Source organism: Nymphalis io, chromosome 8, assembly GCF_905147045.1.
Source record: "Nymphalis io chromosome 8, ilAglIoxx1.1, whole genome shotgun sequence".
Lineage (NCBI taxonomy): Eukaryota > Metazoa > Arthropoda > Insecta > Lepidoptera > Nymphalidae > Nymphalis > Nymphalis io.
In genome coordinates this window covers 3,464,616-3,489,946 of record NC_065895.1, presented here as the reverse complement: position 1 = coordinate 3,489,946, position 25,331 = coordinate 3,464,616, and the positions used below count along the sequence as shown (strand labels likewise).

Genomic DNA, 25,331 nt, shown 5'->3' with positions numbered 1-25,331 from the left:
AGTATTCAGCACCTAATTACTTACTGTTTAGTTAAAATTAGTTTCTAATTACTGGGTTAGGTCTAGTGGGTGTGCTGTGTTTATATCACTTAAAGTTATGTGTATGTAGTATCATTTCACGTATATTAAATTTAATTAAGTTTTTATAGCGAGGTTATTTATGAGACAATTAGTTCATTTACGTTTTAAAAAAACATGTACTCTCTTTAAAAAAACATGTACTGTCTGCATAGTTTACCTATACAAAAAAAAGCTATAAAAGGTATGTTACTCATTTTAACTCAAATCGCAGCGCCGCCTAATTACGTAAACATTTAACTAAAACAATAGGTACATATTTTGTGGCGTTGTATTTCTATATTCTTTTTTGTAACGTTATTACTTTTTAGGTTATGTATGGTCTCGTTAAAATTAAAAATATATACTTGCTAGAAATATACTATACTATTTGAATCGTAAATATTCATGTGGATAAGATTAGACGCGGGTGATATAAATAAATATTATAAAATAATAACGAGACGGCATCCCTGAGTTCGCGTCCCCTCGCCACCGCCGGCCACGAGCGCGCCGGTTCCGCCCGTGCCCGTTGTGCCGCGCCTCGCGCCCCGTCGCCGCCCCGTCCCGCACCGCACTCGCCATCAGTCGCACATCGAACGCTCGTGGGCTCTGTACCGCTCTCTATTGTCGAATCTACAGATTGTAAACTGCCTTTTGTCTACATCAACACCTTTTATAAATATTTTTCATTCGACATTGGAAAAAAAGCTGTGCAGTGAAATTACCGTTTGCGGTACGTGATTTTATGCAAATTATGTTGATTATTTTAATATACGGAATAGTTTCGTGAAAGGTTATTTCTGTGTTGATTCATGCGGAGCGGTGTTCTGGAAATAGATCGTGTTCGTACTGTGGCGCATCCCTCTTTCGTTCTACTGAGGATTCCCGCAAAGGCCCTAGGTTTACCGGCATATTTTTGACTCTATATGCATTCCTTTCGGACACGGGCGTGTCTCAATAATCCGTTCTCGAAATGGCGTCCGCGAAGTTTTCGCGAGTTTAAATTTTACGACCGGTAAATATTGTTATGATCACGCGGATTTGCTGTCAGTGCAACGAGTTAGGCGACATGTTAATTTGTCTTTGTAACAAAATATACTGTATTTATCTTCACTTAAATCGGTATGTTTCTTTTATATAAGGGTGTGTCACCTGTTGATAGTAAGTGGGGGTGCATGTTGATCAATGTTGCGTGATCACCTGGTGCTGACACGGGTGGTACGATACGAGCGCTTGTATAATGTGTTATTTTTGTATTATATAGTGGAAGCCAGCCACGTCGACGGCAACTTAGTGGATAATGTAGCGGAGAGTGGCGAAGAGTCAGAAGACGAGTGGAATTACTTCAAAGGCGAGGGCGAACAAGAGCAAAATCCTAGCGAAGAGGTCGACGAGCCTCCGCGTTCTGAAACACCTTGTCAGGATAATGTAAGTATCAATATAATTGCTACATTAAACTACATTTCCTTACAAAATTGTAGTACATGAACAGTGAATGGCAATATTAGGTCTATTACAATTCACAGCATAGGTTTAATAGACTTACTTTCTTAGAAATATGTATTGTTGTGGTTTTAAAGTAGATTGTGGTTCTATTTATAGCTTACTTTGCACATACATATATATAATGGTATATATATATAATGGTAATTATAAATACATTCTGTTTTACATTTGCATTTTTGTGGGAAAGTATATTGTCATTATAACGCTATAATTATTGGTTTATATTCATATAACCGAATAGATTTTCTGATACTAAGTACAATTTCACTGTTGTTTTGTAAATAAACATTTCACTGTTCATTATTAGGGTTTCAGAATCAATTTGGAATACTCATTGTTTGACCTATCTGTCATTTTGTTAATGCATAAGATCACAACATTTGAGTTTTGAATACAAAATAGATTATTTGCTTAATAATAAATGTTTATAATTTTGTATTGTTATCTTATCAAAAAATTATAACAGGAATAAACTGTTTTAATTTTATCATTATGACTATATAAAAAGCTGATTTTACATAATATTTACAGACTATGATATGTATATAACAGCTATTTTATTAAATTTATTTAATATGTAAAGTTGTTCATGAAGAAATGTCACTATTAATATCTACTACAGCAACATTGGTTAATATTAACCAAACTTTTTAGATGGAGTATATGAAGGGTGCAAATTCTTCTGCCTCATATTATTCTATTTTATTTTATAATTAGATTTTTTCATTTGGGTTAACTCAGAAAAATGGTTTCTACAAAAATACTGTAACTTATAAAAATAGCATATTACAAATATTTTATTCCCTTAAATTTTAACATTAATTTATATTTAACTTAAATTATGAGACAGCTAAGAGGAACTCAAAGGAAGAAATTATATAATCTTATTTAACATAACTGTGAAGTTGAAACATAGAAATAGGAATCATGCTTATAATACTCCAATTTTCATTGTAATACATTTTTAAAAGAAAACTAAAAAGACACTAAATCATTAAGAATTAAGATATAACATCAATCAATCAATCAACAGCCAATCGTTGTCCACTGCTGAACATAGGCCTCTCCCAAGGTATAAGATATAAAAGAAATAACATAAGTAATAAAAAATTTTTTAATTCATATTCCAGTCTGCTTGGGAAAGCAGCTCAGTAGACATGAACAGCTCACCACTTAACCCAGACGCTCCAGTCTTCGTGCCGGGCGGAGTAGCAGGATCTGATGTGTTGCTGGCAGAATCTCCACGCAAGCCGTTACCTATGGATGATATAGAGTTACCTGATGTTGCCCAGTTCCAGACTGAGGCTGTCATCAGACCTGCTGAACTTCAAGACTTGGATAATTGTGATCAGCTAAATGGACATCATGTGAGTTTATTGATTTTATTTTGAAATATCTTATTTGAGATTAGCTGTAAAATAAATGTCTAAGTAATAAGCCTATAAATATCCCACTTAAGACAGTTACTATGTGAAAATATAACTAACTAACAAACTAATTTTCACACTTATAACATTAATAATGATTTAAAGAATAATATGTTAATTAATATAATTATTACAAAATGTCTATTTTACTTTCTTTTATTTTACTTCACTTAAACATGTGTAAGTCAAATCTTGCAATTTAAAATGTTTTTTTTTTTTTTTTGTATTTGCATAACTATTGACTGCAGATTATTTTGCACTTATTTACTAACATTGAAATTTACAACCAAAACTAGTAACACTAATTCTTCTTAACAATAGTATCATATTATTATTAAATAACAATAATAATAATATATATCGACTGCCTCGTTGGTCTAGTGGCTTGATGTAAGGCCGCAGACTCGGAGGTCCTGGGTTCAATTGTCAGGTTGGCCCCATAAAAAAAAATATTGGGTTTTTCTGTCAGAAAATTCTTAGTAGCAGTCCGGAGTCTGGAAGTTGGAAGTGTGTACACTCCCGTCCCTCTGAAAGCACGTAAAGCCATTGGTCCTGCGCCTGAACACTTTCCAGTCGTGTAGGAGTGCACTATAATATCTTCTGTGTAGTTGGCTAATTACTCTTGAGATTGGCCGCCGTGGCCGAAATCGGTCTGAAGGACATCATTATTATTATTTATTATTAAAATCCTAATAAAACAGCAATCTATTTTAAATCAGTTTTCCTGTGAATTAATTATTTTGTCAAACTTAGTAAATAAACTATTAATTGTATTCTATATTTCTTCACTAAAATTATTTAACTCTCAACAAAACAATATTTCAAACACACACCTGACAATAAAGTTCATTATGAAACTACTTCAAACAAATGTTATATTATAACTATAACATTTTTAAATAATATGAGATATACTTACCCTCAATAACTCGAAAGGCTTTTAATTTTAAGAGTAGTTTTTGTTACTCAGTTCACAAGATTTACATCTTAATTGGAGAAAAAAGTTTTGGTGCTTCCTATATACATTCTATATAAATATAATGTATATTTTCATTTATAAACAATGAATTAATAAAATCTGAATACCTTGCAAACTGTATTAATATTTTAGTGTGCAATATTTGATATTGATTGCTCTTATGTCTTTTCAGAATATATCAATGGAAGGGGTAACACAACACTTGAATGGCAATGAAAAGTGTGAAATGGAAAGCTTAGGATTTGGATTTAGTGTAGGAATAGAACAAGATAAAATTAAAGATACAAGTTTATTTCAAGATTTTGAAAGAATACAAAAAGATACAACAGACTTTTGTAACATTCAGGTAATTGTTAATTTTTTATCACTCTTGTCCTACTTATTGTTTCAAGCTTCATCTTTAATTAATATAATATATCCGGGGTCTATTACATACTTACTACATGTGTCAGCTATTTTAAACCATGATATTTTCTTTTACTGATGAGCAAAATATAAATTAGGATTATTTCATATATGAGAACAATTATAGTGATTCTTCAGATTTGAATTGCAATTATGAATCTGGATTTTATAATAGTCATTTTTGATATTATGAGTAGCTTTGAAAAATATTGTATTCAAAAAAATGTAAAATTAACATTAACACAAATTTCTGTTGAGAATTTAATAATATTTAGTAGCAAGTCAGTGTAATACTAATTTTTCTTTGCAGGTATTTCCAGCTCATACAGAAACAAATCCCTTTAGTGTTGATGGTAATGATGAACTCTTTGAAAGGCTAAAAAATAAAGAAAATGATCCTATGAGTATGAGTTTTTACCAAGAAAAAGATGATGACACTTGTGAAAGATTTGGAAAAATTGGATCACATGTTGACTTGAATGCAGTACAGCCTCTTCCTGACAGTGACGATGAAGATATTCAACCAAATGGAGTTTGTGAGAATGTTAATGAAAACAAAGAAAACATTTCTCCTGAAGAGAGAACAAATTTATTAAATTTAGAACAAGATATTCAAGAGCCAAACAATGACATTAATAGGTTTGAAGACAGATCAGAAATTGTTGAAAACAATGTTTCAAGTTTAGATAATTTTGTGGACTTCAATATTCAAAATACAAATATGCAAAATTATACTAATACAGAGTTTGATTGTAACATTCAACAAGAAACTGTTGCTCAAACAGATACACCTGAATCTCACAAACTTCTCTTTGAACAAATACCAGAGATACCAGATGGTAAAAGTTCAGAACTAGGATTTACGAATGAGGACTTATTGGACCCTTCAGATAGTGATAAAGATGTAAGAGTTATAACTCCACAAGATGAAACTTCTCAAGATATTGAAATGGAAATTAAATTTGATGAATCACCGTCTGAAGAAGTACAACCAGAAAATGTTACTGAATTTAAAGATGATCAAGTAGATGAAGAAAGTTCTGAAAAAAATCATCTATTAAAGAATTCCTCTGAATTAGAAGAAAATGAAATAGTGACAGATACTGCAATTAGTCCCGAAATTAACGAAGAATTAAACTGTGAACATGCATTTTCTTCACAACACATTAGTGAACAAGAAATCATTAAACCATGTTCACCGGAAATGGCTCAAGAAAATGTAGTAGTTGAAGTTCATGAGTCTCCAGAATCTGAACTCAATGATTTGAATGAGGAGAATATTATTGACGAAATACAAATTGATACTGGTAATGGTAAAAAAGATTTAGATTTATCAGAATTTGCCTTTGACGCTCCCGAAATCAAGTTTGAAAAAGAAGAAGACAATGAATTGCAGAAGCTAGAAACAGAGTTCCCGACAGAGTCGCCATCGCCGTCTCCTGCACTGAGTGAACCATTTATAACGAGTGATTCTCCATTACCGGTGCATGAGTCGCCACTTCTCAAGGAGTCTCCATTGCCGCAAGAATCTCCATTGCCTCAAGATTCTCTGTTACAACAAGAATCTCCTTTGCCGCAAGAGATTTCTTTGCCGCGCGAGTCTCCGTTGTCACAAGATACTTTACTGCCTAGAGACTCTCCCATACCAAGTGAGTCTCCACTTCCACAAGAGACTTTACATCCTCGGGAGTCCCCATTACCACTAGAGTCACCAGTACCAAGTGAGTCTCCATTGCCTCAAGAGTCCCTATTGCCTCAAGAGTCTTCAGTACCAAGGGAATCACCACAGCCTCAAGACTTTTCAGTGCAACGAGAATCTCCAATAACTCAAGAGGCTCTATTACCAGAGGAGTCATCCATGCCGGGAGAGTCACCTTTACCCAGTGAGTCACTTATTCCATCTGAGTCACCATTACCTATTGAGTCACTAATGCCATCTGAGTCACCACTTCCAATTTCATCACCTGTACCGGCCAAACTTGTCGAACCCATATCATCCCCCATTTCAAAGTCGCCACATCCTTCAGAATTAGAAGAAATTGAAACAACTGCACCAAATCCATCACCATTACCCTCACAAACAGTATTGGAATCACAATCACCATTACCGTCACAAACAACTTTGGGATCACAGTCACCATTACCCTCAAATGATAGTTTTGAACCTCCAGTACCAGCTGAGGTTCCACTACCTAGAGAATCTCCCTTACCTGAAGAAAAAATTGATAAAGACACAGTGCATGATAGTGAGGTACCGGAAGAAAGGGAAACACTTTTGACTGCATCACCTTTACCTAATGAAATCACAACACCCATAGAACCTTCTATTGCTGAAACACAAACAGCATCGTCACAGCATTTAGATTTAGATATGGAAACAACAGAGACTCAAATTGATTCTAATATTTCAGTTGAACAAAATGAGTGTAAAGAAACAGAAAGAAAATCACCTTATCCTGTAGAAGAAACATCTGTATCACCAATGATAGTGCAATCGTTTCAAAATACTGATTCTTTTATATCCGTGGAAGTATCCCGGTCTACCGAATCGCCTGTACCTGTTGAACCTGTTCATACGGAACCAGTACCATTAGAACAGGAAATATCTATAGAATCGTCTGTAGTGGAAACTTTACCTGTTGAATCAGAAATCACAAGTGTATCTCCTGCGCCTGTCGATGTGATCACGGATACGACACCTGCAGCACCTTCTCCAATGCCCGTAACGGATTCAGTCGAAATTGAAGTTGTTGCTTCTGAGATTCAACAGTCAACATCCGAAATTAGCGCTCCGGCTCCCGACATAGTACCGGAGGAACGCCCGCTTACTGTACTAGTCACCGATATAGATATCGGTATTCCCGAATCTAGAGCCCAAGAAATTTGTGTTCCTGTTACCAGTGAAATTCAACACGACGATACCGCACAACCTGGAGCAGCTACACCCCCTCCGACTCCCGCAGTCGAGCCCGCTCAACCCTCTGCCCTCGGCGAGGCACCCATCGCCGCCGCCACAGCCGCCGTAGCCGCCGCCGCTGCTGTAGTCACAGCTGTCGCCGCGACAACAGCGAAAACGAAATCGACCGGATCTCCGAAAAAATCTCCTACGACACCCACTGCTAAAGCGGCTACATCGAAGACGACATCTAAAACGACACCCGCCGCACGAACACCAGCCTCGGTGACGAAACGTTCTGCTCCCACATCGACTACGAGCACGCCGCGGACACCGGCGACGGCCGCCCCACGCACTGGTGCCGCTCGCCCCTCGCCGGCCTCGGCCACCAAGCCCTCGTCGACCGCGCGACCCGCCACTAAGCCAGCGGCGTCGCCCGCTACGAAGGCCGCTCCTAAACCAGCCTCAGCACCCGCGCCAGTACGAGCAGCAGCGCCTGCACGTTCCGCGCCAGCTGCACGCCCCGCTCCCAAGGCACCCGCCACGAAACCCGCCACAACAGCGTCGGCAAAGACGGCTGCGGCACCGTCGAGAGCTGCCGCGGCACCGGCGGCCCGACCCGCCGCTCGACCTACTTCAGCGGCTCGCCCGCTATCTACTGCCGCTCCTATCGCTAAACCCAAGGACGTAAAGCCGAAAACTGTAGCTGCGCCCTCGAAGCCAATGACGAATGGCGATGTCAAAGCTCCCGCTAAGCCGCCGACTCGCGCGCCGATCACCCGCCCCGCGTCGCGCCCGGCCGCCCCCGCCGCCGCTCCACCTAAGTACGCTCTATTTTTTTAATATGGTTGATTAAAATATTTTTGAGATTTTCAGACTAAATTAAAATAGTCGAAGTTCCTACACTTCTATTGTTTCTAAATCTTTATTTTAATATTGCCTTTATGTCAAACAGACCTGCTGCGCCAAAACCCGCGGCGCGCGCTCCTCTCGATAAACAGAGCAAAGATCTCGCTAACAAGCGCATTACCGCCAAGGCTGCTCCTCCGAGGACTACGACTGCCAAGGTCAGTTTTTTTTATAGAATAGGATGGCGGACGAGGTTGGTAAGTGGTCACCAACGCCCATAGACATTGGCATTGTAAGAAATGTTAACCATCGCTTACATCACCAATGCGCCACCAACCTAGGGAACTAAGATGTTATGTCCCTTGTGCCTGTAATTACCCTGGCTCACTCACTTTCAAACCGGAACACAACAATATTGGTATTGTTTTATTTTATTACAGTACTTGGGTACTGCTGTTTTACTACTACCTACCCAGACGAGCTTGCACAAAGTTCTACCACCAGTAACAACAGTTATAAATGTTCTATTAATTACTCGAGATTAATGTGTTCCTTTGATTGTATGATCTCATTGGATAAAAATTTTACATCACTTTACTTATTTTATAATTTATGAACGCGGTGAGCATTGGCATACTACACAATGCAAACGTATTTGAGTTATACGGAGAGTATCCTAAGATAAGGAATCTAATAATTAATAACGATTACTGTTATCTGTTTTTCAATGATTTCTTAAAAAAATATGATGAATTTCTTAGGCTTTGGCTGGATCGAAGGCTGTCCCAGCAAAAGTGGGAGTCAAGAAGCCTGTAGACAAGAAGAGAGCGACGGAGAAGACGCTGGCGAATGGCGCAGACGAACCGCTGAAGGCGCCGCCCAGCCCACCCACTGACAACGCGCTGTTGCCCGACGTGATCGCGTAGATCGTCGATGCGATTCCGATTCCTATTATTTTCCGCTTGAATTTTGTGATTTTCTATAAGTGTATGATAGTTTTAACGCTGCCCGTAGCGGCGAGACGTTAGGTGCGGGAGACGTCTCCCATTTTATATTATAGAGTCGCTTTTAATAGATGTGTACGTTGCCGATTCGTTGTGTGCGGGTGTCGACGCCACCGAACCGGCCCCGGTTTTAAGCCGGTTCGGCCTGGCCCGGCCCTACACGGTTATTATCCAATATTATGAGTCTGTTTAGAATTTTTATATTACCGACGAATGATTGATTTTAAATCTGGCTTTTAATTTATTTTCTTTGTATAACCGTATTATTTAAATAAAATTGTGAAGAAGGACTGAGACATTGTTTTATTTATAGTGGTATTAAAATTATGACGTATGATAATAATAAAAAGAAATAAAATGTTTACTGATTATAACAACTACATTTACTTGTCAATGTTTAACTTAAATATCATGGTGTTACAAAGAAATACTAAAATAGAGCATTTTATTCAAATAAATGGTTATATCACCATCTTTGTTTTTCATTTAGACAACCTTTTGTTTGTTAGTGAAACAAGTTATTTGTCTATGTAAATTTTTTCTTGTCATACGAAATCGATAAAGTTATAGATTTAACTTGTATCTACTGAGTTATATACGAATTTAAATCTACATTTTAAATATTTTTTACTATGTAGTCTCAAAGCAAGTACATAGTACATTATAAATGATTAAACTATCTTAGTAGTAACATGTTTTATTTTGTATGTAGAAGAAAATATTAAATAATAACAACTGAGAACTTTTATAGATTTTTTATTACATTTTTTTGCATTAAACTAAACGATCGTTCATTAGAAACATGAGTTTGTTTTTATATAACTATAAAATAATAATAATAATCCTTGTAAAATATTTTATTGCCTTTCCATCTATAAGTGTGCAAAATAGAAAAAAAATAGTAATTACCCTGTTAGCCTGCAAAAGTTAAGACCCTATTTTATATAATAGTCACACTTTAGTGTTAATTATAATAATTAATTTAATATTATTTCACGGTAAAACACCTATATTGATATATTATAAAAAAAAGAAACTAAATTATTTTAATATTTACCTATTTTCTAATGTCATGTCATTATATATTTATATAATAAACCATAAATATTTGGTTTATGTATAAAACTCTTAATTGGACTAAAAACATTATCTCTATGTTATAATTATTAAGGATTTGAAGTCGTTGTCTTTTTTATACATACAATCTTAGTATAAATTATGTGTATGGATCGAAAGCACCGTGACATTTGTCGAGTGATTAGCATTATTTTATAGTGCCATGTGAGGGAATCTAAAGTCGGTATCACGCAGATTGTCGGCGATCCATTTCTCTGCTTCAGCTCTCATCTCATCGTCGAAGTAATCACGCCAGCCGCCTGATTTACCTGAAAATATTATTTGTAATAATGAATTTTGTTGAAAATGTAAATTATGTAATTCCATACAAATAATTATTAGGCTTCAAAATAGGCTGTAAAGAAAGTGGTATCCTTTCTAACTCTGTAGGGATTATAATCCATAAGCTTTTGTAATCATTCATAATCTTGGCAGAAATATAATTTATCAGTTTGCCGAGGCGAACCGAAGGTGACTTGGGCTACGGCACACTTGGGTTATCGGTCAAACAGTGTCGTAGTCTATTAATCTCAAACAGATACATACATACACTAATGTCTATTTTTATATATAAGAAAATGTTTTTTGTTTATTTAACATGATTAATTTAGTTTCAGGACAAAGAAGTCATCGTAAAAATAATATTGTAATTATGATATATATATATATATATATAATATATAAATGTATAATAATGTGACATTACTGACATTCCTATTCCAACCAAAGAGGACTGAAGACAATTAAACAACCTTGACATTGAATTGACGCGGTATAATTCGAAATCTCTCGAAATATATCGAATATGTTATATCGGGTAAGCAAAGTTGCTTACCCGATATAACATATTCTAGCTAAGGAGCTAAGTACGTTTTGTAAGTTTCCTCTTCGTAAAGAAAAGAGATTTATTTACGGCGAGGCGTTTAATAAAAGGATTATGCAGAAAATAACTTGAAAGACATACCATTTCTAATGAAAGTCGCTTGCCCCGGTATAAGGATACCAAGCTCGCGCATCACATCATAGTTGACCGATTTATTCACTTTAAAGTTCTCAATGCTAAGGTGATCACACAGTTGGTCAATTTGCTGTTCTGTAAATTGTTTACCGAAAAATTTGCTCACTCGCTCAACGGCCGCGCGTAAATCCTGTCAAAGAAAAAAAAAAGACTAATTAATAAACAATGAAATTATTAGGAATATGTCAAATCGTTGAAAAGTATTAAAATATGATATGATTTCACCCTAATATCTCTGATTAGATTTCTACAGATGTCGATTCCCTCTTGCCCTCTCAATTTCTGTATTAAATGGAGCTAACCTTTGGTTATTACCAGAACATTAAATTGCGGGGGTTTTTTTAAAGTACAAATACTTATAAATATAACTCAGCATTTTAACGATTCAAAGCTTATCATAGTCATCACCTTTGACAGTTCTTCGTAAAATAAGAACATCATGTTGGGATGATGCCTTTTCTCCCAGGACTCCTTGACATGTTCGAAGTATGGGGTCCAATGATCTGAAAAGAGTCATTAAAATAACTATATAGTCGACGCATTCATATGTTTTTTTTTTATATTTGAGCGTATATATAATAATATAATCGGCCCTGAGATTACATTAACGTCTTTACAGACAGTCGAATTTTGATAATTAATATTATATTATAAAATAGTCAATTTAATGTATATGGAATATTTTTTAAGATGTTCACCATAATTTTAATTTAATTAAGTTATCATGCAGTATCTAAATAAATATAATTAAAATAACATTAAACGCAATAACATATAATCATAAACTCACGTAAATCCTTAATGAAGAATTGCCAGTAGGTTTTGAAATCGCCGATGTAGCCTTGTGTCCTCATTGACTTATTTAGGTGGAAGAAGGAGACGGCGACATCTCGCGGGTCGCGGGCTACGTAAATCACTTTGGCGGTGTCGAGTAACGACGGTGGTAGGAGGGAAAGAGGTAAATGTGTTTTGACAAAGCGTGGCGAAGGTGAGATTGCAAGCTGTTCTGTTGCCGGTTGGCTAACATATTCTAGGAGTTTTAATTTATGTTCGCTATTACAGTTCTCGTCGTGGAATCGCTTTTTCATTATAGGATGGACGTACACTGAGAATCTGGAATATTATTCAAATATAAGTTTATTAATATACCAGCTTTGTATTGGAAAATATCATGACATTTATACTTATCTGGACACAGGACAGTGACCTGTATCTTTACATTTACTTAGGCTTTCCTAAGTATTGTTTGTCCCTTGTTAAAACCTCCTATTTATAAATTAATTTATAAATTTGAATTTGGAATTCTTAACCAAAGAGAAGACATTTCAGATCAAAGTGGTCAGTACGACAAAACGCTAATTTCATATGCAAGGACCTAATATTTTTTTATAAGTAACAGTAATTGGAAAAAAAATCATCCAAAAACGACTTACTCTAAAAATGGGTATCTCTCAGTGAGTGGTATTTTATTAGACTTTTCATAATCCAAGTCGTTTGCCACCATCCACACGAGCTCTTGTGTCCATGTTGTTCCTGAATTGAAATATTAGTATTAAAACTTGTCTTTTATAAAATATATACAATTATAGGTTCAACAAAATTGTTTTATTTTATTGTTATTGTCTCTTAAAGACATATCATTAAATTTATATTTGCTATAAAATTATAAATATAAAACCTGATCGTGGATAGCTGGTTACAAAAACGTCTGTAGGACGTATGTCCATGTTGTATATATTTAATGCTTCCTTTCTGAATGAATGTGGTAAGAAGTAGCCTTTTGGTCCGACACGAACAAAGCCAGTGTGTTCACCTGAAATTTTAAATGATATTGTGTTAGGTAAGGAAATTAAAGCTATCATATTTTTGCATTGTTCGTACCTACCTAAAATAAATACAAAAAATACTTTACGTAAGTACCTAGGTACTTAAATACGTAGGTATTGTTTGAGCATAAATTAATTAAAAAATTGAGGCAGTCGACGTTATCAATTAAATACAATGTAACTGGCGCGTGTATTATAAATAATGCACTAAAATATTATAGTTGGTTGTTGTTGGTTCATGCAAAAATATATGAATCAAACGTGCAAGATTTCAAGGTTTGAGGAATCTTAGTCAAACACATTCAATCAATTTATTGTGTTAGTTATAATAACGTTATAAGGAAGTAATTCAGGTGAAGTTCAATTATCAAAAATGTGTAAAATAGTTCACTCCATTATTTTTCAAAAACAAGTTTGGGAAAATAACTGTAAGTATGACCTCATTTTCAACAGTACTCAATTAAAATTTACGGTAGTTAAGTAACGGCCAGCTTGTGAATAAGTTTTAAGCTACGACCAATAAATAAAAGTTTTTGTAATTTAACATAGAAATTAAGAATTCCCGATTGATTGCATAATTTATTTTAATTCTAATGATATTAAAATTATTACTATAAGCAAATTTTGGATCACTCAGATCTTTATGTTATTCTTTGTACAAATTTTATTTGTTTTCACAGTGAGGAATAAAATTGACTTAAACTTAGTTATCTTGTGAAAATACCAAATATTGTTGATTGTGAGGAAAAATGCTTATATTATTTTAAAAATCATTATTTTAAATAATTCTTGTGTAAGTATTATTTTAATTTATATGGATCGGGTTCACTGACTAAATAAAGAAGCCAAAGGGAAGCTTGAAAAGAGAGCACAGGACTCGTCTGTCTGTAGCGTCTCTTTATCTAGTAATTGGCCTTTGAAATGCTGGTGGGTGGATATAGGTAAGCATGAAAAATAAACTCATCAACCTTTTTCCCAGAAAACCCAAAAATTATCGTGTTGTTTTTTTTTTAATAATTTCATAAATCTTAAATTTTAATAGTATTTATCGTAATTTTATTTTCAATCGTTACCTAAACCTAAAGTTTTTAATCAAATATTGCATTTGCCTATATTGTGTATCTATAATAATCATTTAATATTCGACAAGCAAACATTCAAGACGCCATTTTTTCGAATCCAAAATGAAAATGGTACATAATTCAAGATCTTGACCAATCATATCAAATATCTAAGTTGTTTATTATTATAGAATAGGCATTCATAAATAGTACGAATATTAGCTAAGCATGCGTACGTGTTGCAGACTACGTTCTGATGAAGGTTTACGTATTTGTGTTCATTTCAGTTTGATTTGATAAGAGTTTATAGTATACTGACACCAAAAAAATGTACCTATATGTATGTATCGTATATTATTTAGTTATTATTTACTGTACGTACAGCAATTAATAAGTAGGACTATGTACTCTCAATAACACTGTTTACAAGTTAGCATGTTTTGCTTATTTCGCCTTATTGTCATTCGATAGGGATGGTTGTAGAAACTGCAGCTACAAGCTACAGCTGACAATTTAATGATGGAGCGTGTTCAATTATTATTATCCGAATGTGCGACATGTGCATGTGATTTTTAAGTCGGTCTTGTCTAAGTTTTCATAGTGTTGCTTCATTTCTTTACAATTATGTATAATAACATTTTATATCTCCTTTTTAAATTTGAAATAGAAAAGTAGACAAGCAAAGGTACCACCGCTAAGGGTGATGGGTGGTCACCACCGCCACATACATCGACCTTGTAAGAAATATTACCTCGTCAATGCGCCACCATACAACTGATCCGCTCACCCTTCCAACCACAAGACAAAATATTTATCTCTGTTCGGTGGTAGAATAAAATGTATTTGGCGGTAGGGGTAGAATATGTTATTTTTACGTAATTAATCAATGTATGGAGTAGAGTCGTGTTTGTCATTAAAATATTTTCGAAAAGAATAAACATTTTCGAAACAAGAGTATGTATTATTAAATGTAACGATGTAATTGACATTTTTTTATATAGTTTAAGCTGACATTCACTTTTGGCGAACCTTTATTTAACGCTTTAAAATCCTCATTTGAATTTTAATGAAACACACCATCATTATATATACCTTGAGCTGTAGTATCTAACTGTATCAACATTTCTAAATTCCGCGCGAACTATGTCACGAAATTGTGATAAATAAACATATATAATAATTATTTATAATAATAATGTTATTATTTCTATGTGTAATATTATTTCTTTTTTATATTATATATTTATCATTTTCTACATTATGAAGAGAATGCTTAATAATATTTAGAAATTGATTTATTAGTACTGAAATAGTTTCATACATAAACACAAATGTTTAAATTGAATATGTCACACAAAATCAACATTGATTTGCTATACAAGTTAGAACTAAAATTAAAATGAAGATTTTACCCGTAAAATATTTCATAAGCATTTCTGCTACATCCGGTTCGACATCCCGAATCTCCAGAGGATAATTATTGTTATGTATATTTTCCATGTTTCTTCCACTTTTGAAAATAATTTAATTGATTGGTTGGTTGATATGCGTGAACGCGCGCACAGTTCACAGACTCGCGCTCGACTGTCGACTTTTGAAGTCGGACATGCGATAGCTAAGTGTGTCACAACTCAGAATCATTTTAAATTAAGTCTAAAATAGGAATACTATCACTTTCTGCATTGAAATCTCATTTACTTCCTATTGTGTCTATTATTATCATCCAGTCAATGGAATTTGTAATTTGTTTGTAAATATAAGCAACTTCAGTACAAAATACAATGAAGGTTGGACGATTTCATTATTTTGTTAGCAATTCCTTAATAGTCTCGCCTTTAATCGTAGTTACGTTACGAACTACAATAAACATGTTACCTTTTAATCAAAATAAAATATATTATGGATATTTATAACATCCCGTGTCTATCTTCTTTTAGTGTTTGTATATTCTGTGTTAACTATCATACTGAAAATAGACAATACACGAAATAGGTTCCTGTAATATATATCTCAAGGTTTATTTTTTAAGAATTGAAATCGATATTATTAAACTAATTAAAACAGAATAAAAAATAACGTAAGTTTTAAGAAAATACATTTAAATTATAACTAGATATTATCACCTTGTAACTATAGTGAACAGCCTTGTAAAGTAAATTACTTAGATTAATTTCCTGTATAGGACCGATTTCTTTAACAACGGACAACAATTGAACTAGAGTAATAGGCATTTTCAATTCCTGAAATTATTTAACATGAAATAAACATTTCACGTCATAAAAATAGGTTTAAGTTTGTAATAATTACCATCAATATTTTTGCATTATCGTATAATTTATAAAGCCCTTCAAGACTTGTGACGGATACTACCCATCACACTGCAACTTATGGTCTTAACAAACATGTTTTTAATAGCTATCAGCCACCTCTGCGGGATATTCAAGAATACTTAATAGCTACTAGTTAATTTCATGATTGCTTGAGATTATTTTAAGGCCTTAAGTTTACGAATTTATTTCTTATAAAAACTACAACCTTTATGGAAACCAAGCATTGATCTTGGTTAAAGAGCTGTATAAAAAACAAGAATTTCTCAATAATACGAGACATTTAAAAAATAATCACATTCAGGATTCTGCGTTTAATGTAAAACAAAGCTTTGCTAAGTCATATTTTCATAGTTTTAGTTGCATTCAATCGATCCGTAATGATGCTCGACGTGCAATGATGTTTTTATATTCAAATAAAACTGGCTAATTATTTATTAAAGGTGGTTTTAAGAACAAACGTGTTTTTACACCCGAATCAATTAAGTGATTCACTGTCATTTACAATGACTATTTGTATTGACGATCATATATTTTAAAATATCAGTGAAACTTACCGTAGCCAAATTAATTTCAAATATATACTCGTATTTTAACTTAAGAATATTTTATGTTACGATGATTAAAGGAAGCGATTTTCTTAATTTGTGATTGTTTTTAATATTTATACTTTATGTGGCACAAAACTCATCGCAACTATTATACTTAAATACTTGTAAAAAAAGACATACAAATTCATCTCACATGAAATTGTTCGCCAATGAAAAAAATCATTAGCCGTAATAATAAGAATAAGGAAATAGATATATAGGAATATATATCTAAAAAATGTTCCTTAATTTCGTTTTATATATATATAAAATTTTATATTTATATATATATTTGTTCTAAGCAAATGTTGCTTATAAATTTTAGTAGGCGCTTAATTCGCCATATTGACAAAATAAAGTATAAGCAATTACTAATTAGAATATATTTTTGTATATGTTTAGCATTTAATGTATTTATAAAACAATAGAGTATTCGCTCTTATTTATGACTGATCGGTCAAGTATGTATTCACACAAGAAAAAAATTAAGTTTAAACGAGTCAGGCGATTTTTTCGCCCACGCTGTACTGATACATTTTATTCGTGCCACAGGTTTTATTTCTTCAAATATCTCTAAAACTTCAATTGCTAAGTGTAAACGGCAATAAAAAAATTATTGTTACATACAAAAACGACTTTAATTTTTCATTTGTTATGTTTTATTTACCTGGAAAAGTGCAAATGACACTTCAAAATGTCAATTTGAGAGAAAAAAAAATGCACTAAATAATAAAATAAAATTATCAAGTAAAAAAAATCCTTCGAGCCGGATTTGAACCAGCGACCTATGGATGACTATCATACGGCTACAGTCCACCGCTCTACCAACTGAGCTATCGAAGGCACAGATTCAAAAACATCAAATGGAGAAGTAGTTTGAACAGTTCGCAACAAATTTAATCGACCTTTCACGAAGACTTTTTAATCGTCATTTTACAAGAGTATATTAAGCTTAAAGCCACAACCAGTACGGAATAAAGTTTTCACAGAAAAATATATCATTTACGTAATCAAGTATTGAGAGAAATAGTCCTTGATTATTGAAGTTGTTTCTTTTGAGAATTAAGATAATGGGATTAATTGAATTGGAATTTTATTGGAAAATATTTGTAGACTGAGATTGACATGAATGAATGATGAATATCAATTATCAATAAAAGTATGAGGTTATTTTCAGTAATACTTTTCGATTTCAAAATGGAGAAAACGAAACGTATTAAACGTATTTAATTAAACGTATTCTAATCGTAATATATAATTAAAAAAATATGTATAGAAATATCGAGTCGTTACCTTAAAATTGTATTATTGTTGCTATATGTAAGAGATACAGCTTTGTTTATTTAACCATTAGCTGTGTTAATTGTCCTGTGACAATTACTTTGTAGACATCTGACATAAATCTCATCTGAGATAGCGTTGTGGCTATCTCAGATACGAGTATTAGGATGAAACCATAAATAACTTAGTACTTTTTAATGATTTGACATATACCTAACAAAGATAGAAAAAATAAAAGTTTAAAATTATATCTTAAAATGAAATACAAAAGTACAGTATTTACCTTTAAGTAAACTGATTTTATCATTATTTTTACTTTCATAATAACTAACTAAATAATCAAAACAACCGGGTACTTTGTTATTGATATCGCATGTACTGGTGCCTAGAGACTGACTTGTATGCCGTATCGGCAAACGGCAAAAAATATGGCACCCTCTTATACCGTCATGCCGTGTATGCATTGTATTTGTAATTTATACTTTGTTGCTATATATTATTATTAAAATAATAAGTAAATATAATTATTTCTTTAAGGAAACTTTAATGATTTTACTCATGTTATTTGTTGGTTTTCTTTATTTATAAATTCCTTCAATAATTAGTTACTATTATATAGGATCACACCTAATAACACACACAAAAATAATGACTCTTGCTCATTTTATTGCCATCTTACTATCACCGAAGGTGGTCTGCATCAAATAAAATGAAATTTATCTTGATATTTATGCTAACATTATAAATGTGAAAGTAACTCTGTATGTCTGTTACCTTATCGCGACTAAACAAGTGATTTGATCGTTATGTAATTTTACATATATACATTCATAAGTAGCCGAGGACCTGAATTGGCCCACAGGAATATTACTTACAGGTTTATTCTTTATCTTTTTTCTTGGAAAATTATTTATGTGCACCTCTGTTCTCATACATTCCTAGCAACACAGAATTGTTGCTAGGGTTGAATATCCTTAATTTAAGATGAAAATACAGTGTAATTGATCTTTATATTGATAGTGTCATTCTAATAATACCAAATGAACAAACGAACGTGATGATAAGCTAATAATAGATTTAACTGCGTCAGTTATTTCTGTTGAACTTTGTGATTTAGATAAAAGTTTTAGGACATAATTATTACATATATTTTAAATTCTCTATATAGCAATTGTCTTTGATTTTGTTGTTGGTAATATTGACATTTCTAATTATATAGTTCATTATGTATATACAAATTTTGTATTATAATTACTGATTAAAATGAATTAATACGTGAAAAGTAATGGCCAATAAGTATTTTATATCTAATACTATTTTAATTCTGATTAATTAAAATAATAATTCAGAATAAGAGAAACATATTTTTTTTAATTAAGCTTAATATATTATAATAAAAATAATTTACAATTAATCACACCAAATAGTGGCAAATAATTTAACTTATAATATAAATACGTATATGTAATTAGACGGAATAAAGTTACGCTGTTACAGAAACTACTTCAGGCGCCTTTTCTTGAACTGATTCGCGGAAACGGCATGTTAGAGTCACTGGATCTCTTTCACGTTCCGGGCCACACTGCTCCGTCGCACCTATGAGCTTCATTTCATCTTCTTGGTGCTGTGATTCTGTTTCGAAACGCCGCCGACCTGCTATAACTACCTCCTCATCACGGCTGCTACCACTATCACCTTCCACCGATCTCTCACCTTCGGAACCGATTTCTACTCGATATGGTGTGCTTGGTTCCACGAATGCTTCCATAACATGATTATCAGACCTGTCCTGTGCTTGGATATTGTCATTTCCTCTCTTTGAATTTCTTAGAAAATAGCCAAGAACGTTACCGAAAGGTAACTTTTTTGGTAAGCCGATGAGTAAGACGACATTCTGTACGTCTGTTTGAACGTTAAAGTTGCCATCCTGTCGTTGGTCGTAAGTTGGCGCGGCGGCCGCGGCGGCCAACAGGCATGCGAAGAATAACAGCATCGTACATGCGCGTGCGTCTAGTCCACCTCGTGTTTGGCGACTGGACGCTGTCATTTCTCGCGTTCCTTTAACTGAGCACCCGCGAACCAGTCGCGAGATGAATCGAGTACATTGTAACGGTTAAAACGGCACGAACGCTTTTAGTTTTACATATAGCACGTGTGACACTTACAGCTGATTGCAAGCCAGTGGGCCAGTGGATAAATCTAGATTGTGCATAAAATATAACATAATACATATAATACAGTACAAAACTATTACACGTATAAAATCAATAAAACAAGATAATTAAAATATAGTAATAAAGCAATGAGGTAGATATTTATAGATAAAAATAAAACAATGCATTTTTTTAATTGGATTGCACGTTTTCTTGATATAATCGTATCGTCTTGTATAATGGAGTCGCTGTCAGTGTGTCACCTCTGACAGTGACCGCAGGTCATCGATATGATAACCGAGTTTCCTTTAAACTGCGCACGCGCAAATTGCTCACTATCACAACTATGGAATAAGTAATATAGACGGACAAATTATTCTCGGAGCAGTTACCCACAAGCCTGTAATCCTACAGTTCTGTGTACCGTTACACTAAGATCTATACTAACGTTTACGTCGATAACTAAGAGCCAATATTAACTGTGCATTGGCAACGAAGAATTTTAAATTAACATAGAATTTTAAACAGTCCGTAGTAATCTATAATTTTAATACATCTATTTTTTATATAATGAACAATGTAATTTTTATTTAATGTTTTAGAAGTTTGTAGGTATACACGCTTACGAGTACTAAGTGTGTATGTATACTTTGATGGAGATTCTTAATAAATAAAAAAAAATATTTTTAACAAAAACATTAAATTCACGCTTATCACATTAATAGCCTAAATTTAAAGCAAGTGCAACTGCGATGCGGAGCTAATATAATCATCTTCATGCTTCTCGTATACGTTTTATATATTATATTGGTTTAGCAGTTTTTAATTAACGAATTAATAAATCCATCAAAATAATATTTAGCAAAGCAGTAGTAAAATAATTTAAAAAAGTTTGTTACTGATATATTCCTAACCCAGAATACGACTTTTTTAATTCGACTAATATGAAAATTTTACATTATGACAGGTTATAGTGTCAAGTTTAGTTCACAACGAGCATTTAATATTAAACATATCAAACTATACTTATGTTATGTATGTCTTTTGAATTTCTAGGTACCGATTATGTATCGATTCCAACGCTTCGAGTACATCCAGTATCATTTTAATCAATTAATCAAATTGTTAAAATTATTGAGGTTTTAACATTTTAAATTATTGGTAATTTAAAATAATAAATATTCTATCTAAGGATTGTTTGTTGAATATTGTATATTTTTGGTTTTTAAAACAGCCGCAACAAACGCAATTGTCTTCGAATCAAATATACGTTTGAAGCATGGTCGACATGCGACAGGGGGTGTCGCATAAGAAAAAAATGTAGTAAGCGCCAAAAGCTTTTCATCATTATGAAAACGAAAAGAAAGGGTTATACAAAAATCCTTAGAAAAAGCTCTAGATTATTCGTATATATAATTAGTTATCTAGTTTTTGTCTCAATTATTTATGGCATTACGAGTCATAAATCAGAAAAATGTAATCATTAGAGGGTATTTCATGATATTTTTCTATTGAGAAAATTTTATGCTTTTTTGATCAGATAAGCCATTGAATCGTTTATTTTTAACTTGAGCTATTGTGTGAAAAATCAAATATGCAAGCATATGCATGTGTATCCACGAGCCCGCTGTAGAACAGTGTAGTAGCATCAACCTCGTCAAATGTAAAGGAGACTTTTGCATTTATGATATTAGAAATTGTAAAACGAATTAATAAAATTTAAATATGTATAATTTCGATTTTATAAAAGGCCAAAACAAATTTCTAGAATATTAATGTCAATGTCCTCTTTTTATAATAATTTTGTCTGCATCCTATTAGCCAGTGAAAGCTTGTAAGTTTTTAATGAACTTTCGCGTCTATTATCTATATCATTCGTGAGCGACAGCAGTAGGTCATTTCGCTTAAAGAAGTAAATAAAAAAATACGTTGTACAGATATATTGTGAAAAGATAAGCCTTGTCAGAATTGCGCTTTGAAATTTTTGCAAATATTATTTATTTTTATCATATTTATAAGTCCACTATCAAGTTTTTAGAAATAGTTATTGCTATTTTATAAGACCCGGATATTTATAATAGGGATTTATAATAGCTTCAACTTAAATGCATCTTAGTACTATAAAATAAAATATACACGTCGTATAAAAGATAATATACACGTCCGCGTGGTAGGAGCCGACCGGGGAGGCCATTAGTTGTTACTTATAAAAAGTGGGCTATGTCTTTTTTCTGGATTCAAGCTTGCTTCATATCAAATTTCATTAAAAGTGGTTTAGCCGTGAAAGCGTAACTGAGAGACAAAAAGACAGACAGATAGAGTTATTTTAGCATTTATAGTATTAGGAAAGATATCGATGTGTAATTTCAAACCACTTATAAAACATGCTCAGATTTTCCCGTAGCGTCATTTCAGATGCATATAATTATCATGTATAGCAAGTGTAATTAATAATAATTAACAAGTATACTTGTATATTTACAGATATATTGATTATTATATATAAACCAATTCTACTAATTTATAACGGTTACGATAAGTTCCCGATTCGATTCCGTTCCAACTTCGACCAAACTGCAACACAAGATTTCGTTGTGTTAGTAGAATAGGGAAATGGTTAAACGGCAACGATTACGTTTCGATTCGATTGAGATAAAGTGACAATTTGTAACTAGAATTGATGGATGGATGTTTAAAAACAAGAGCTTTTTTACTTGTTTAAGTATATAAATGTATACTTATTACTTATGTATATTTATTTATGTATACTTACATAAATAAATACAAAACATAAATACGTACGTACGTACATAAATAGAGTATATAATTTATCTAAAAATACTCTATTTATACGTATATAAATAGAGTATTTTTAGATAAATTATACATTGTGCTAATACTTTAGGTTTATAAAAGTTTTTGCAACCAGAGGATATTTTTTTTCGTAAATTTTTTGAGAAATTTGTAATAGATTTCGAGCGATTTAAAAACACACAATAAACAAAGCTAACGCAATCCGTCTGTCTTTTGTTTATAATAAAAGTAATAGTTCGTGAATAAGAAAAACAATAAACAGTCCCATGTGACTAACATATATGAAAAAAAAACACTTGCCTTATTTGGACCCTCACCATCATCCATTATTCCGTTAAGCCATATTCAAATAGTATCCAACTCAAACAATTTACATTAATAAAACGCTAGCAGTTATTAATCTTGTTTTATTGTTGTGTTAATATTTTAGTCATGTTTTCGTTAAAGAACGTCTTATTTAAGATACTTTAAAAAGAGAAAATAATAGCTAATATGGAGCTACATAAATACGGGCATAATTTTTACAAATAAATGACATTAATGTCTTATTCTTCCGCAATTATATTAAAAATAATTATACCAATTTAGGGATTTTTCAATAAAAAATTATCATTTATTTTCAACGAAACAATTCACATACAATCTTACAACTTAGAGCTAAATTATTTATAAGTAAATGCACTTTGCAGATCACTTGTAGCCTTAATATTATTACTGATTTTAGACATGGTCACTTAATTGATGGCGTGTTCTTCGGAGCAATGGTATTATAGCATTTGCCAGGCGGTGTTTCAGTCTGAAAAAAAAAATCATTTGTCAAAATAATACAGTTAATATCATATTATTGTTTGTTTTTATCGATTGTGTTTGACATGTAGTATTATCGATCTTATGTCTTGAACAATTTATCGATGTTAACATGACTTTTACCCAAATATAAAATAATGAAGATTAAAATTTATTAATGTTCGTCATCATTTTAAATGTTCATATTAGGTAGAAACATTTTTTAAAGAAAAAATATGTGAGTTATAATATGTTTTATTAAAAGATGTACCTTTGAGCTTTCTCCTGTTTCCGAACTGATGCGTCTTTTTTTTGAGCAGTCAAATCTGAATTGAGGCTGACGTCACTTAAGGGCTTTTCAGCATCAGGCTTAACACTTTCTTCTGGTTTTGGAGATGGGCTTTCAGTACTCGGTTTTAGTAACACGTCTATACTCGCCATATCGAAATAGTCACTTAGGTCTGAGGCTGCTTCAAGGAGTGACTCCGCTGGTGCCACTGCGATAACGACGCCGTCAATGTTTAAGCGATAGTTTTCTGTTCCATTCTGCCTTTGATCATAATGCGCATGAGTGCAATCAGTGGCTGGAGCTGCATTAGTGACTGATAGCACCACCAGCAACACTGCCACCTCGCATACCACCCGTTTGTAGTTGACCATCTCGCTAGTCGTCTGCAAAGGAACTGAGACACGGCTTCGCTAGCGGAGCTCACTTTGTATCCACTCTCCACTGCATCTTTTATTTATTTGCCGAGATAGCGGTACAGACGCGGTCGATCTTACCACACCACCCAGTTAACTTAAACTGGAATTAATAAAACGCTATGTAGGCCGTTATATACATAAGTACATGTGGTTGTATAGGATACAATATATTTAGAAACGGAACGATTTTATAGAAGCTAATTTATTTATACTTAGAAATCATAAAATATCAATTATATTTGTGTAATTATTCACATGCTGCTGCAAAACCCGATAACAATAAAGCCGACGAGAATTACACTATAACTCGTAAACAATTTAATGTTACGAAAAATATTTCAGGAAAAAATAGGTACTGGTTATTTTTACATAATAAGTCATAAACAAGAAAGGACATTAAACCAGTTTCATTTTTATGATATGTATTTCTAAATTCTAAATCGAAAGCAATTTTCAATTAAAATATCGCTTGAATTCATCTAGCTTAAACAAATAAAATAATTAAGAAAAGTGCATTGATCTAACATT

The 25,331-nt window shown here is 32.9% G+C and overlaps 4 protein-coding genes and 1 non-coding gene across 6 annotated transcripts in view; 1 reads left to right on the top strand and 4 right to left on the bottom strand.

Moving 5' to 3' along the window:
• The window catches only part of LOC126770158 (titin-like), a 76,252-nt gene extending 66,832 nt beyond the window's left edge, over positions 1-9,420 (top strand). The window contains exons 10-16 of one of the 2 annotated variants that reach the window (XM_050489360.1): positions 1,325-1,488; positions 2,697-2,933; positions 4,145-4,318; positions 4,688-6,260; positions 6,789-8,097; positions 8,229-8,340; positions 8,884-9,420. In XM_050489360.1, coding sequence (XP_050345317.1) covers positions 1,325-1,488; positions 2,697-2,933; positions 4,145-4,318; positions 4,688-6,260; positions 6,789-8,097; positions 8,229-8,340; positions 8,884-9,048 — 3,734 coding nt within the window. In that variant the 3' untranslated portion in view covers positions 9,049-9,420. Of the gene's footprint in view, positions 1-1,324; positions 1,489-2,696; positions 2,934-4,144; positions 4,319-4,687; positions 8,098-8,228; positions 8,341-8,883 lie in introns of both variants that reach the window. The other variant, XM_050489359.1, reaches the window with a different exon arrangement.
• Positions 9,421-10,020: 600 nt separating this feature from the next.
• Positions 10,021-15,754, bottom strand: LOC126770212 (sulfotransferase 1B1-like). Its single transcript, XM_050489475.1, has 7 exons — positions 15,560-15,754; positions 12,939-13,073; positions 12,694-12,793; positions 12,051-12,373; positions 11,669-11,763; positions 11,207-11,390; positions 10,021-10,511 (listed from the first exon to the last, which is right to left on the bottom strand). Exons 1-7 carry the CDS (start codon positions 15,645-15,647, stop codon positions 10,396-10,398), a joined length of 1,041 nt encoding a protein of 346 aa, XP_050345432.1. The 5' UTR covers positions 15,648-15,754; the 3' UTR covers positions 10,021-10,395.
• A 2,067-nt stretch (positions 15,755-17,821) lies between these two features.
• Trnay-gua (transfer RNA tyrosine (anticodon GUA)) lies at positions 17,822-17,907 on the bottom strand. Its single transcript is given in 2 exon segments — positions 17,822-17,857; positions 17,871-17,907. It is a non-coding gene; the product is annotated as a tRNA-Tyr (tRNA).
• Positions 17,908-18,991: 1,084 nt separating this feature from the next.
• On the bottom strand, positions 18,992-20,415 carry LOC126770239 (uncharacterized). The gene has a single exon (XM_050489515.1). The coding sequence runs from the start codon at positions 20,390-20,392 to the stop codon at positions 19,829-19,831; it is 564 nt and encodes a 187-aa protein (XP_050345472.1). The 5' UTR covers positions 20,393-20,415; the 3' UTR covers positions 18,992-19,828.
• A 3,521-nt stretch (positions 20,416-23,936) lies between these two features.
• On the bottom strand, positions 23,937-24,847 carry LOC126770245 (uncharacterized). Its single transcript, XM_050489526.1, has 2 exons — positions 24,370-24,847; positions 23,937-24,108 (listed from the first exon to the last, which is right to left on the bottom strand). Exons 1-2 carry the CDS (start codon positions 24,756-24,758, stop codon positions 24,033-24,035), a joined length of 465 nt encoding a protein of 154 aa, XP_050345483.1. The 5' UTR covers positions 24,759-24,847; the 3' UTR covers positions 23,937-24,032.
• Between the last annotated feature and the right edge of the window lie 484 nt (positions 24,848-25,331).

Coding starts and splice junctions, on each gene's coding strand:
- LOC126770212 (XM_050489475.1), bottom strand. CDS start 15,647: ATGGAAAATATACATAACAATAATTATCCTCTGGAGATTCGGGATGTC. Junction 12,374..12,693: donor GAGAGATACCCATTTTTAGA/GTAAGTCGTTTT, acceptor ATAATATTCCAG/ATTCTCAGTGTACGTCCATC. Junction 10,512..11,206: donor AGCGACTTTCATTAGAAATG/GTATGTCTTTCA, acceptor TAATATTTTCAG/GTAAATCAGGCGGCTGGCGT.
- LOC126770239 (XM_050489515.1), bottom strand. CDS start 20,392: ATGACAGCGTCCAGTCGCCAAACACGAGGTGGACTAGACGCACGCGCA.
- LOC126770245 (XM_050489526.1), bottom strand. CDS start 24,758: ATGGTCAACTACAAACGGGTGGTATGCGAGGTGGCAGTGTTGCTGGTG. Junction 24,109..24,369: donor AAACAGGAGAAAGCTCAAAG/GTACATCTTTTA, acceptor TTTTTTTTTCAG/ACTGAAACACCGCCTGGCAA.